Source organism: Antedon bifida, chromosome 1 (genome assembly GCF_963402885.1).
Source record: "Antedon bifida chromosome 1, ecAntBifi1.1, whole genome shotgun sequence".
Lineage (NCBI taxonomy): Eukaryota > Metazoa > Echinodermata > Crinoidea > Comatulida > Antedonidae > Antedon > Antedon bifida.
Window position 1 is genome coordinate 21,298,380 of NC_136226.1, and position 14,408 is coordinate 21,312,787.

Genomic DNA, 14,408 nt, shown 5'->3' on the forward strand with positions numbered 1-14,408 from the left:
GAGTGTAGCTCTCATACCATTAACGCCAACCATCAATAGTATTATGTTTGTCATTTTTAATGCAGTGAAGTGCACATATTATCGTAAGCAGGGCCATCCACAGAACCTCAATTACTTCAAGTGCATTTTTAATAATGTGCTTTAACATTTATCTTACGACAGAAAACCCAATAATATTTTCCTTTCTTAACATCAGTTTAGATATTCAATTTAATGGAAACACTGGATGGTTCAATGTTAACATAATTTAAGAAGATAAGATGTATCCTTAAACTTGAAAAATTAAAAAACTAATAATGCATAGTAATCTCTGCAGTTAGTAGTAACTGATTTATTTTTAGTTTAAACAAATGTTACTTATAATTCAGTCATAATAATTCGTAATATATAATTAAATAATTTCACATATTGTGCACCGATTTAAACTCTTCCTCATTTGCAAGAAGTGTTCTCAAAATTGGTTCATGTGAATTTACCAACCAACTCGGGATTATTTTTCCATGGATACGCCAACTACCATATATATTAACTAAGTGTTTTTCAAAGACTATGTATTCAAGAATGTCTTTTGAAACTCTTTCACTACCAATCATCAACCTTCCAAAACGATCATAAATAGCAAGTGTCTGAAAAATATAAACATACTTTATTAAAATCTTGAAATAAACCTGATTTTGATTTGTCAGTTTGATAAATTATAGATGATCTTTCTGATTGAAGATCAAAAGAAATAATATAATATTAGGCTATTTATGCAAACAGAAGTGCACTATAAGTTGATGTACGCCAACCAATGACCTGAAGTATACTATAGGGCCTGTTAGGATGGGTTGAAAATGACAGCTTATTCACACTGTGCAGTAATGTGTGGCAATTCACTTTTGCCCTAGGCTAAAAGAAAATTGAAAAACGATAAAAATGTGAAATATAAGTCGATCTTAATAATTCAAGTGGCCCACTATAAATACCAGCATGCATTGCGTGCAAATTAATATTTTCGAGTTGCTTCTGTGATGCAGAACTTTTGATCAATTGTGAAGGCAAAACAAATGGAAGAACCTTAAAATTTTCAGCGTGTCGTATCTTCCCCAATTTGTATTAATGTATTCTGCTAAAAAAAAGAGACAATACAGCAACTAGACAAAGCCAGGCTAGGTTTATAGCTAGCATAGGATGTTCACACTTTACCGATGTTTACCAGCTATGCCTGCAAAACTAAGCCAAGCTAGGTTAGGCCTAAGACCATCTTAGGAGATTTGACGTGATCTACTTAGGTAGTGCAATGTTTTTCTCTATTGTAATAACCATAAAATATACATTTAAGACAAGGAATGACCTGGTTTGTATTAATGTTTTTTAAAGTAATACATATGCATTATATTACAAAACATCAATAATTTTCTTTAAAATCAAATAACAGCAGGAAAATAATACAGATGGAGTAGGCATGGTATAGGAATGAATATTGGTATAATCCTTATAAGGTGAATTATATTATGTGAATGTAAAAGTTACGCACAATTTAAAATAGCCCAAAGATGTTGTTTCGCAATTTTAATCTGCACAATAACATTATATGATATGAATTGAATTTATTTTTTTACTTGCATTTTATTTTTTAGAAATATGTGTAACAGATTTACCAATGAGCTTTGATTTTATCAAATACTGAAAATACATTGATGGAGTATTTTGATACAATTTGCACACAGAAATCCTCGCAATTTAAAATTGCATACGCTAAATTGTTTAAATCTTGCACAACACAAAAATGCCCTTTATATAAAATGTAGAACATTTTAACTAGGCCTATATGCCTAAACTTATTTTGGTTGAAGAAATTTATTTGCACATTTGTAGAATGCACATTTAATTTAATTAACTGATCAATTTTACATTTAGCGACATTTGCACATTAGTGGATTATGAATGTTGACACAGATTTGCACATTTGAGGGTGCCATGCACAAATGTGATTTTTTGCACATTTCACAGCTCAACAAGGGTTTTAAAATCTTTGGAAGGATTAATAATGATATAGGTTTAGTGTTTTACCTGTTTTGTGTGCATTCGTACAGTAACTTGACCATACAAGTTTCCCTTTGACAGCATGTCTGTTGTTCGAACATGTACAACTTTTGGTTTCTCAATTGATTCCATTAAGTTCCAGCGAATTGTTTTGTACCTGAAGCCTGAAATCATGTCCTAAATTAAGAATTGAGATGTTATAATAATAGAAATAGAAAAACTATTATAGTAAACTGTAATATTATACTCATCACTCATGTTTCCAGAACAAGATAATTGATTAAATTTAATTGAATGTTCAATTCAAAAGTCATAGAAATTGGCGCAGACCTGTTTGGGGAGACAAAATAAGATCTATATAATTATATATATATTTACACAATTTGCATTAAATTGTCTATTTTCAAGCGCATGATTTTTAAAGATTGACGTGCATGTGTGTCATTAGTTTGCATTTGAAGTTCATGAAAATGAATAGAATTGAACACCAAAAATATGCAGAACATAAATCAAGGGGGAAAATGGTCCTTCTATATTACTTGCATGTAGTGCGCGATGCAAAACGCAAAAACATTTCTGAATTTTGAAATTGTCAAAATGATCTGAAACATGTGAAAAGTTTAGATATTAGCATATTTAATTTTTAAATGCACATGTGCACGTAATCACCTTTAATCTACAAGAAGATGACACTTGATATGAATTATAATTTTATTAATTTGTAATAAAAAAGCTTTTTGGTTTTTAAATTATGATAAATCATATTGCCCACGAGCAACAGAAAATCTCCTGTCAGCCTTTAAGAAGATTACAAAATATGATTACAGACCGCCGTGCAACTATGCACCAGCGTATATAACTTTTATAGAATGTTGACCTTTGATATGGAGTATACCAATGAAAATTATTTGTTGGGTTTGACTTAAATGATTAATTATACGAAAGCATAAAAGTGTATGCTTTGGAAAATTAAGAAACCTAGAAAATAATTTGACACTCTGATATAATGACAATTGGACACTATTGTATTATTTGGTGGTCTTAAGACCTCATTATAAACTTGTAGGTATACAATACATAGCTGGCATTATGTTACTTATGGGAAGGAGCTTTTTAAAATTTATTAGTAAAATTATTCTATTAATCTTGTTAATTTCATCACAAAACTTAAAAACATATAGTATAAAGTGTGCTTCAGTTTCGAATTCAGATGAATTGGTTTATGTACTTAGTTTCAGTTTTTATATTACTCTTTCCATTATTAGCTTAACTGAGATCTTGTCTCTTAAACATTCAAATTTAAGATTGTTCTAAAATTATATGATGTACAATTTCCAATAAAAGCTGTCTTCTTGCTACACAGCATTTTTTCAATGGAGCCATAAATCAAAAGAGACATGTAAACTAGGAAATTGCAGTAATAAAGAAAGATTGCACAATTAATGTTATCAATAACAATGCTGGCAACCTACCTACATAGTGACCAAAAGAAAAATGATCAAAACAAATCTTTGTTTTTATTTTCTTCTAGTTCCAAGCAAAAGTATATTAAAAGATTAATAATGATAAGATAATTTGATAATACTTGAGGGTGAATGAGCGAAGACAATGGTTCTCTGAATGTGTAATAATGGCTCAGGTAAAAACCTACAGGTTGTAGAAGGATGTTCTGGCAACCGTTTCGGCAACTGGTTTTGGCCCATTTTCAGGGGTCGGCTATATCATATGATTTTTTTTTAAATGCTTTTATGAGATATTCAATTTGTAAATACACTGGATATTTATTGGTCAAATAAACCTAATAAAGCATGAATCTTTGTACATTACCTGATGAGTGTAGCCAGCTTAACTGGTCATATAAAACAAATTTGTACCATGAAGTACCAAGTTTTTATTTTATTGTATATATTATTTATATATATAAACTCATCAGGCAATGAACATTAATTCTAAACCGCCCGGTGATATACTGAAATTGAATTAATTAATTTGAAACGATAAAGATGAGGAAATCTGTGAGAATGAGAAAAAGTCGCCCCAACCGAGACTCGAACTCGGACCGCCTGCTTGATATGCAGATGTCCTAACCATTAGACCACTGGGGCTTTCATGGTATTGTTCGAACTCCATTGGATAGCGACTCTTTAAAGCATAATGTATGTTTTATGTCATCAGCATACATAGGTGCAAAAATGTGGAATGAAATTAATGATGATCTTAAAAATTTATTTAAAAAACAGATTATGACAACTTTGTAAATGTGTATTTTAATGGAAACATTATATCTCTGTCAGTTATATTTTTAATCTATTCAGTAGTTATTTTTAAGCATAAATGAACATTAAAAACAGTAGTTAAGATTGTTTATTAGTATTTATAATTCAGTATAATGTATTGTAGTTACGATTTTTGTTTGTGAACTTTTTGTTTTTATATTTTCCGGCCATCTTGGAGTGCCAGTGAACTAAATTCGCTTCATCACAGGCCTACATGAGGGGGCTGTTCTGTTTTGGCTGCCACAGCAGAACATCTGCAATGATTTCTTCATTGTGACGACATTGTCCTGCAAATGTCAGTCTTCACAGCACCAACATCACTAGCATCAATCATTAACAAGAACAAATTGCGGATACAGATTGAGGAACCTCAGCAAAAACGTCTATAAAACCCAGCCATTTCCAGAAAATGCTTACTCTTTGGAACTGGGAAATTAGACTGCCTTTATCTTGGCAATTAATGGTTACACTTTTCCGCCAACTTATGTCCCGAGCATACAATTTCTGCACAGGAAAATTTGTTTTTAATCAAATTTACTGTCAACTTTGCAGCCGATAACCTATCAAACAATGCCTTAAAATGGATATGAAAGGGTTCCTAGCAATATTATTGGCTAAACGTGTAGATCAATCAGTTTTAAGCTTGCCGTAGTCATACTAAATGTTTTGGACAACAGCAACCCCTTCAAAACACAATTTTGATAGTGGACAAACAAGTACATGATATTAATAAAGACGGCTAGCAGAACCATGTTACTTTGGGGCTAGAAAAGATCGTCTTAGTTGAAACCTAAACTATGGTGAGAAAGCCATAGTATTGGAAATGTGGCAGGGGAAAGTCAGAGATTAAAATTGTCCAGCAAAGAGTTAAAATGTCATCGATGTGGAATCACGGGACATTTTGAAATTGTTTGTAGAAGTAAAAATAAATCACCTGTTAGAAAGAAGAAGGGACACACTAATAGAAAGGTTAGGAGTCAGTTGGGAAAATTAGATGAATATGAAGATTGTAAATACGATAGCTTTACCAACTAGTAAAGTTTGTAATGACATATACCATGAATTGTTTACTACCATCTAGGTCGTGCCCACAGATGGACGTTACGTCCATGTTCTCGAATACACAGTAATTTCAGCGTAAAAAAACTGGCGATTTCAAATGTACGTACCGCAGGACTAATACATTGTCGTTTACAGAAACGAATAAATAGACACGATGATTAATGCAGTCAACTAAAATTAACACACTGTGAATTACTTCCGAAAGAGGAACCAATTTTTTTTATTTTTGGGCTCATTTAAACAAACCCAATTTGTGTTTTGTATGTAACATTAAGGTTGAGGGAAGGTACAAAGAGGAACCATTTAAAATATATTCTTTATCCACTCAGCAACGAAATATTGTTTGTAAAACATTTGCGACTGTCACAGTCGATTGAAATAGTAAAGTACATGTGACGATACACCACTACAACGTTTATAACGTTAAAGATAGACCCATAATTAAACCATCTGATGCTAAATTGAAAACATACACTGGAGAAGAAATTGAAGTAGTTGGTGTTTGTCATGTAAAAGTGAAATGTACGGAGGGTAGGCCTATTATTAAAATTAAAGATGTATGTCTATACAATGGCATGGCGAATGCAAATTCCAATGAAAACTAGGTGTAGGCCTGGACCTACTTTTAGATCTGACATTTATCACTGTGTCTATTTGTAGCATCTAGCTCACACAGAACTTCTTCTCCGATGATGAAATTGTATTTATATATATGGTGTCCTTCAATTTTTTACTTTAAACTTCCTATTTTTGTTACAGACATTACGTACGCAGAAGGCTGCCAAAAGATAATTTAGGTATTTGGATCAAAATTTCAAAAGTTTTCGTCAATGTCTCTATCAATAATTTCTGTTACGGAAACATGGCTGGACTCTACTATACCATCTACTTTAATTTTGGATACCGATAGTTACGCAGACAGAAATCGTCATGGAGGTGGTGTGATGCTAGCTGTCGCTTATGGACTTTCACCTTCCATTATAGATCTTCCACCAGATGTATACAACCAAAGTAGTTTTTGTTCCAATAAAAATTGAGAAAAGTGGATTTGTGGAGCTTACTATAGACCCTGTTCGACACTGGTAGTATCGATAGCCTAGAGGATATCCTCAATAATCTTGATTTGGACTCCTACGCAGGCGTCATCTTGTTGGGTGATTTTAATATCGACTTTTCGCCTAATATTACTACGAAACTAAAGTCTATCTGAAGCGCTATGTTTTGATCAACTTGTTTGTGACGTTACTCGATCATCCGACGATTTCAACGATGTTAGAGCTGAGGCTGGTATTGGCAACTCACAATATGGTGTCATTTAGAATATGTGCGACTCTTCTGGAAAGCTTCCAAAGATGAATTCTATCAGTACCATAAAGCTGATATTAAGCATTACCATAGCCTTATTTCATTGACTCCATGGGAATTAATCGACTTCAGTGACATCAATTCAGCATGGGATCAATTCGCAGATTTCTTTTTTGCATGTGTCCATGATAGCATTCCTGTCCGTCATTCCCGTAAAAAGGCAAAACCTTGGATTTCGCCTGATATTCATAAACTTATCCTTCAGAAGCGTGCATGGAATAAATATAAGATTATACGTAATAAAGTTTGTAATGTCTCCAAACGGGCATACGGTGATTCCATCACTAACTTATTCAAGAGGATCGGAAGTCATTTTAGGCCGTAAGCAGTAGCTCAAAAAAGTCCTAGAAAATGGATTTCATTCCAACGTTCGGGGTCTAGATTTTGAGATTTGATATTTTGAAATGAACATATTTCCCACACTATTATCAAAAGTTATGCCACAAAATATCCAGTCAATTACGAGCAATTGCCCCTAAAAGGTACCCCACTACTGCAAAAATAGCTTTTTGAGGTCTGGACCAATTTTGATGTAATAATAAATTTACAAATACTTCACCAAGTGTTATTAAATTTACCATTTGGTTAGTCAAGTGGATTGTAAACACATCTAAAATTCCAAATTTAAAATCTACGTATTCTGTATGTGAGAAAAACTGAAAAATTTAGATTATATAGTCAATTTGAGACTTTTTGGGATTTTTGAGATGCAGTATCTTCATAAATAATTCACATACCATGTTTATATTTTCTGTATGACTTCTTGAGAGGGTTGGTAAACAGCATATGAAATTTGGCATTGTAATCTTAAATAGGTTTTTATTGAGGAATTAGCTGCAAAAAGTGTGATTTTTTACAAATTGTATAGATAATTTTGAAGTTTGGTCATTTTTAAGGAGTGATCTTAGAAAATAGCTTACCATATGTCTTTATTACGCAATCAATTATTGTAACTGAAAAATTGCGTTTTTTTGGTTTTTAGTGTAAATTTAAAAACATAACAAATGAATCCCTTAGTAGCTAACCTGGTTGTAATTGTTACTGTCATGATAAACATTGGCCAAAATGTATTTAAATCATCATGGATGATAATTTTGTCTCAGATACTAAGGTAAAGGTTGTTATACAGTACATACATAAAGCCTATAGACATCCCCACACACACAAAGTGCAATAACATTTAACTATCTGGTAATGAATAATATGACATATTTTTTATTTTCCACAAATAAGACTGTCAAATCTACAAAGTATTTTAATTATTACAAAATGCTTTAAATATAATCAACCAATAATGAATTATAAATATTATAGAAAATATAGTATACAACTTTATACAACTGTTGCTTATGTCCAGTACTACAAACATAATATAACATTTAGAATATTGAATCAGCTTTAAAGCTCAGGTACAGGCATGAATTTTAAACATAATATCTGGTTATTGTACATAAATCAAATATTTGTAATAGAAATCTAGACGAAAAAACATTAATTTCCCTTAAAATGGTCAAATACAAAATTTGACAAAATTCTGCTATAAAAACCAGGAAGACTTTTTTTCAGTAGTTAGGTAGTTTAGCCTAATGTAATAACATGTCTTGTGACTCCCTAGAAGGTCAAAAAATGATGGTGGATATACAGTGGATAATTTTTGCTATAGCATAAAAATAAAACTCTGAAGTTGAATAAAAATACTAGAAACGTAAAATTCAAGTTATATTACCTATATTTAGTCATCTGATAAGATTTTTTACCACATCGTTTATTTTTTATAGCTTTTTAAAAATGCCTCTATATTTACAACAATTGTGTACAAAAGAATAGGGATTTTACCGTGTAATTTGAACTATCTACTGATAAGAAAGTGCTTATTTTCAACAAGCTTAGTGTAACAGAAATAAAATCCCAAAAATGATGAAACATAGGGAAACTATAGATCGATAATTATTAGAATGTATGATCAATAGAAACTTTTTGCCCGCACCTGGCCTTTAAAAACTATCTACCAAACAATATATATATATATACAATATAGCCCTAATACCGGATGTGAAAGGTTAGTTGCTCCAAAAGTTTTGAACTTGGCTGATTATTTTTCATTTGTATTTAGAGTTTTGCTTATTTATTATATCATCTCCAATGAGAGAGAGAAAACCAGCCGGTCACTGATATACCTACAGCATTGTCCGATCTGTTTTTCAGTAATTTTCGTATTGGATTTATGCAGTACTGTAAATGTAGAAACCTTTCACCATCAAAGAAACAACACAAAATATGTATAATTTTACTGTACTAATAAGCTGTATAATCATTTTGTAGGCCTGGTACCATTTCTGTAACAAATAATGTTCCATTATTATCTAAGTTGAATGAATATTTGGTTTATATAAAACATTATTAAAGTTTTAGGTTTTGAATCATCAATTAGAGAAACATTAACATTTCCAATGTGTGATATGCTTTTACTGTGCCAATGATTTTGATCAAACCATGGATACATAGATCAGATGATTTCGATCCAAGTCGGCCCTAAACCGTCTCGGCCAAAGTCAAGTCGGCCCCAAGTCAAGTCGGCCTTAAGTCAACTCGGCCTTAAGTCAACTCGGCCTCACGTCAACTCGGCCAAAAAATAATCGGTCAACTCGGCCCCATTAAAGTATGGAACGCAAAAAGTGCAAAGGAAGGGGATTGATATTTCTTCACATTTTTTTACCTATGACTTTTAATGAATATTAATATTTAGACAATGATACATTTAGCAACAAAAATAAGAATGATAAGCAATCATACTATTATAATTGATTACAATGAACATTTGGATAATAAATAGGAACACATTGTAGGCCCAATAATGATGATGCACGTACGTCGGCGCGTATGTTCGTTCGTGCGTCAAAATTCAATGTCCGATATGCAAGGACATGAATTATTAGGTGTAGTAAGATTGTTTGGTTGAATCATTGAGGTATAAAATATTAATGTTAACTCCATGGTTGAATCACGCGTAGATTTTTTTCAGTGTATGCATATCCATTTGATTAGGCGACATCTGAAACCAATTCGTAGCTGCGCCTCCCTGCGCCTTTGGTAGCTATTTCGATATCTACAACTGCTACGTGTTTTCACTGACCGGGGGATTCCCCTTTTTTAAAAACGAAAATCATGGACAAAAACGAGGCACGCCAAAACGATGTACGATCATTTTTTCTATGGCCAAATGGTGGAACGTAGGCATACGTCTTCGATTTACTAAAATGCGGTACCTGCACGTGTTTTTGTAACACGCGGGTACTTCTATTCATATCGGCAATGAGATCATTTTTTTATGAGTATTTTTCTTATTTCTTCATTTTTTTTTAAAGCGTGGATAGTAATAATCATAATAATATTAAGCACTTTTTGCGTTCCATACTTTATTGTGGCCGAGTTGACCGATTAGTTTTTGGCCGAGTTGACGTGAGGCCGAGTTGACTTGAGGCCGAGACGGTTTGGGGCCGACTTGACCTGCACCCGATCAGATATTCTCCATAGTCAAATACATCCATTCAAGACTTACCTCGTGCCTATTAGTTTCAAGAATATTTTTTATATTTTTTGTCAGTCAGTCTTTTCTGAAGGAGTAGTGGTAGATTTGTTTTGCATTTGTGTCTCCTCAACCTATACACAGTACAAAGAAGTAAAAATAATGACAATAAAGTACCAATCAGTAAAATCATATAAAATAATGGGAAAACAACTGTAATAAAACATCCTTTAATTACATTTAAGTATTAATTTCTAAGAAGAAAAAAGGCTGAAGTGTGTTATATTTCGTATGTTATGTTCATCTACTTTTTAATACTAAAAGTTTTTGTTGGGAAATAATAAAAGCTCATTGAAATTGAATTGAAAAATAGTGTGGTACACATATAATAGGCCCACATCCTAAGGATGACACCCAAACGTAGCCTGGTTTTGTTTAGCCTAACTAGGCCAACAAGCTGCATTGTCCACTAAATAGTAATAATACTACTATTAGCCTACAGTAGGCCTAGAAATACCATTAACTCTTTTTTTCTCAACAGGGGCCTAAAGCACTACTACTAACGAAGAGTTATATAGGCCTAGCCTATTGCTATTCTCACCTGTTTTGTATGGTTTTCTTGCAAATATTAATCATCTGTTTATAATTTTCGGTTTGACTGCTGTTATTAGACACCCAGCATTATTAGCCTAGAGTAGTATGCTGCTACCCTGTCAGTCCAAACCAGCTAGTAGGAAGTATATTGAAAGTCAGTAGCCTACTACACTAGCTATCTAGTTAGTCTAGGGCCAGGCTAGGACGTCGTGTGGATCTTTTATTTTAGGCTAGGCTAGCTATCTTTTGGCCTCTTATTTTCTCTAACAAACCATAATCATACACCATGTTGAGCAGGAAATAATTTTCATACAAGCATATTATCTTTTTTCGCTGAATGTTTGTTTAAGTAGCAAAAATAAACCAAACTTCCTTGACTCGCGAAGGATACATGTGTTGATTCTGTACACACTGCTTCACTTCGTGCATTTTGGGGGATTCCCCAATCTGTAATCATAATATGATTGGTAAAATACAATCACGTGGTACATATTTTTGGACGTTTCTGATAATTTTGAACATGTTTCCTTTGCGGGACCAAATCACCCACGGCGATACATCGCGATGTATATCAAAATAGAGTACCAAAATCAATCGAAAATTGACACGCACGATTCTGGAGAACTTGTTGTTATGTTGATAACTATAAAATTAACATTGTGAATACGTTAAGAAATTCTAGACCCCTAACTCTGGGACGAGATGAAACGATACGATTTACTGCTTACGGCCTATTTTGGTCCTTGGTGAAAAGCAAGCGTAAATCATCCGATAACATCAATTTGTTTGTGATTAATGGCTATCAAGGATCCTACTCTGATTGCAGTATCATGTCTCCCACTTTGGATATATCGTCGTTAATGCACTTCAGAGTCTCCTGTTGCCAGAATGAGGTGGAATCTGGTATTAAAAACTTTGCAGCAAATAAAGCATGTGGCCCTGATAGATTAAGCACTCGCATGCTAAAGCTAGAATGTCCAGTGATTACTAACTTTTTCAATCAATTGCTGTCTTGTGGTCAAATTCCTAGCATGTGAAAACGAGCGAACGTTCGTTGTTGCCGCGTGATTTGTGACTTCGACTTATATGATTATAAATCACTAAAGAATATGTGTATTCGGACCGCAAAAAGACGTCGACTTATAAAAATTCGACTTGCAAATAAAAATTACACAGTAATGTATAGGAAAGAATTGGGGCTTTCATAAAAATTTGACTTTCGCGATTTTTCGACTTACGCGAATTACTGTATAACCTTAGACCTGGTGGTTTCACATTTAGATAAGAAGGGAACTTAATGCTCAAGGGCTATTCATAGACTTTTCATCTGCATTTAACTTGATTCAGCCTCATATTTTAATGAATAAAATGTCTGAATGGAAGGTTAATCCTTACCTTGCTCTGTATGTTGGCGATTTTCTTACAAATCGGTTACAGTATGTTAAAGTTGGTAAATCTATCTCAGAGATGAGAAAGATCACCACTGGCGCACCCCAGGGGTGTTGTCTGTCACCAAGTTTATTTACAATATATACAGTACTAACGAATGTCGATCTTCATGTAGCATGTGTCATATAATTAAATACGCAGATGACATGGTACTGATTGGTCTGTTGAAAAATACTGTACGATTATACAGCCGAGATAATTAAAAAAGGTCACCAAAGGTTATATTTCCTCAGAAAGCTAAATAAATTTAATAGCTGTGTACTTTGAAATTATTCTATGAAACAGTTATTCAATCAGTAATAGTTATCTCTTTCATTGCCTGGTTCGGTAATTAAAATGAAACACACAAGAAAGGTCTCATTAGAATTAGATAGCATCAAATATAATTGGTTGTACGATTAATGATTTAAAATATCTTTATGAAAAACAGGTCCTAAGTAAATTAGGTAAAATTTTAGAAGATAAGAAACATCCATTACATATGAGATTTTATAAGAACAAGTCAGGCCGGCCATTGGCTCCTAGAGTTGATACATCAAGAAACCGACTGTCATTTGTACCAAATTCCATGCATATTTTTAACTCAAAGATTGTTAGATCATAATAGCACACATGCAATATATATTTAAAAGTTTTGCAGTTTTTTAAATGGGAATATAATTTTTAACCTAAATATAACATACTTTTAATTGTAATTTTGTTCTATGTATGATGTAATTGAATGTTTTACCATATTTTCTGTTGAGGAAAACAATTTTTCCATGTACACTTATAAGTGTAATAAATAAAGATTTGATTCAAATCGGTGGCATACGCTCATACTCATAAGAATACAAATACGAACAACAAACGGATACAATGGGATCATGTCCGGACCAATAAAATAATAATAATTATTTCTTCTTTAGCGTCTTTTATTTTTGTCTAAAGTTGCATATCCAGTAAGCAGTATTGCTTTCATTTTTTAGCTTACATATATTTCAAAGTGAAGGGATAGTGTATGACAAAATCAATGGCCGCAAATAGTTCCGAATTTTATTCTTGATACAATTTGTTTTTATTTTAATAATTTGTCAAAATACTTTTATCAGAGTACGCTTTTATTATATTGAGGCGGAAAAAGACCGCGCAGAGCACGGTTTACTGCTACTTATTATCATTTAGGTACAAGTCATTGATGTCTGCTACTTACAGGATAGCATTTCTCTGTAACAAGACTGTGTAGTTCAGCACGGTCAAACCTGCAAAAAATAATAAGATATTATTCTAGACAAAGTATATTGGCCATATAAATGAATGAAAACGGCTTTTGATAAACAGTAAATCACATTATTCTTCTCACTCAAGTTGTTATTAAATGTTTTGATTGATACATTGATATTTTATTTATAACACTTTATATAAACATCGCACAGCCTGTGTATACTGTATTTTTCTAGTTAAGCCTGCTAGCCTGGTCTAGATTAGTCTAGGAAAGGCCTAGCTAAGCTAGTGACCACCTGCATGCTATACAAAGTAGGCAAACACGGCAGCCTTTTTAGCTACTATCTACGTATTTGGGGGTCAATTTAAGGTCAACTTGGATTTTAGGAATCCCATGTTTTACGCACGCCTTTCGGTCTCGTACTGTACATAAAATAAAAGTTGTACTGTATACATATCCCGTTTGAAAAAAGTTTGATGTCGAACTAGCAGTTAGTTGCAGGCAGTAATTCAATAGCATTTAGACAATGCGTAGATACTATAGTACTTTGACGATATTAAACAATAGAAACATGCCAAGACTAATTGGATTTTTTTCTCGCCGTCACATAGGTGACTTTCCTTACCCACCTGATAAGGAGAAACGCTCACACAATGTGCCGTGTTGACCGACTATCATTTAATCGTCCGGTGTTATAATCTTTGCGCGAGTAATGACAGACAACAAACTTTGACCGTTCGACGGCCTGTGCAGAACTGACATTTTTTGTATATATACAAGTAGGCTTAGCTTGCCAAGTGCGTAGCCTATTTATTTATTCTTCTGCAGGCACTTTCAGTACTAGTGCACTGATTTTCAAAGTGGTACAGTAAATTGAAAATATCATAACATACTAAAGTAAAGA

The 14,408-nt window shown here is 33.0% G+C and overlaps 1 protein-coding gene across 2 annotated transcripts in view; it reads right to left on the bottom strand.

Moving 5' to 3' along the window:
* Positions 1-201: 201 nt before the first annotated feature.
* Positions 202-14,408, bottom strand: part of LOC144845843 (large ribosomal subunit protein mL45-like) — a 96,442-nt gene continuing 82,235 nt past the window's right edge. The window contains exons 5-7 of one of the 2 annotated variants that reach the window (XM_078703313.1): positions 13,493-13,541; positions 2,056-2,205; positions 202-626 (exon numbers count right to left, since the gene is read on the bottom strand). In XM_078703313.1, coding sequence (XP_078559439.1) covers positions 402-626; positions 2,056-2,205; positions 13,493-13,541 — 424 coding nt within the window. In that variant the 3' untranslated portion in view covers positions 202-401. The remainder of the gene's footprint in view (positions 627-2,055; positions 2,206-13,492; positions 13,542-14,408) is intronic. The other variant, XM_078703304.1, reaches the window with a different exon arrangement.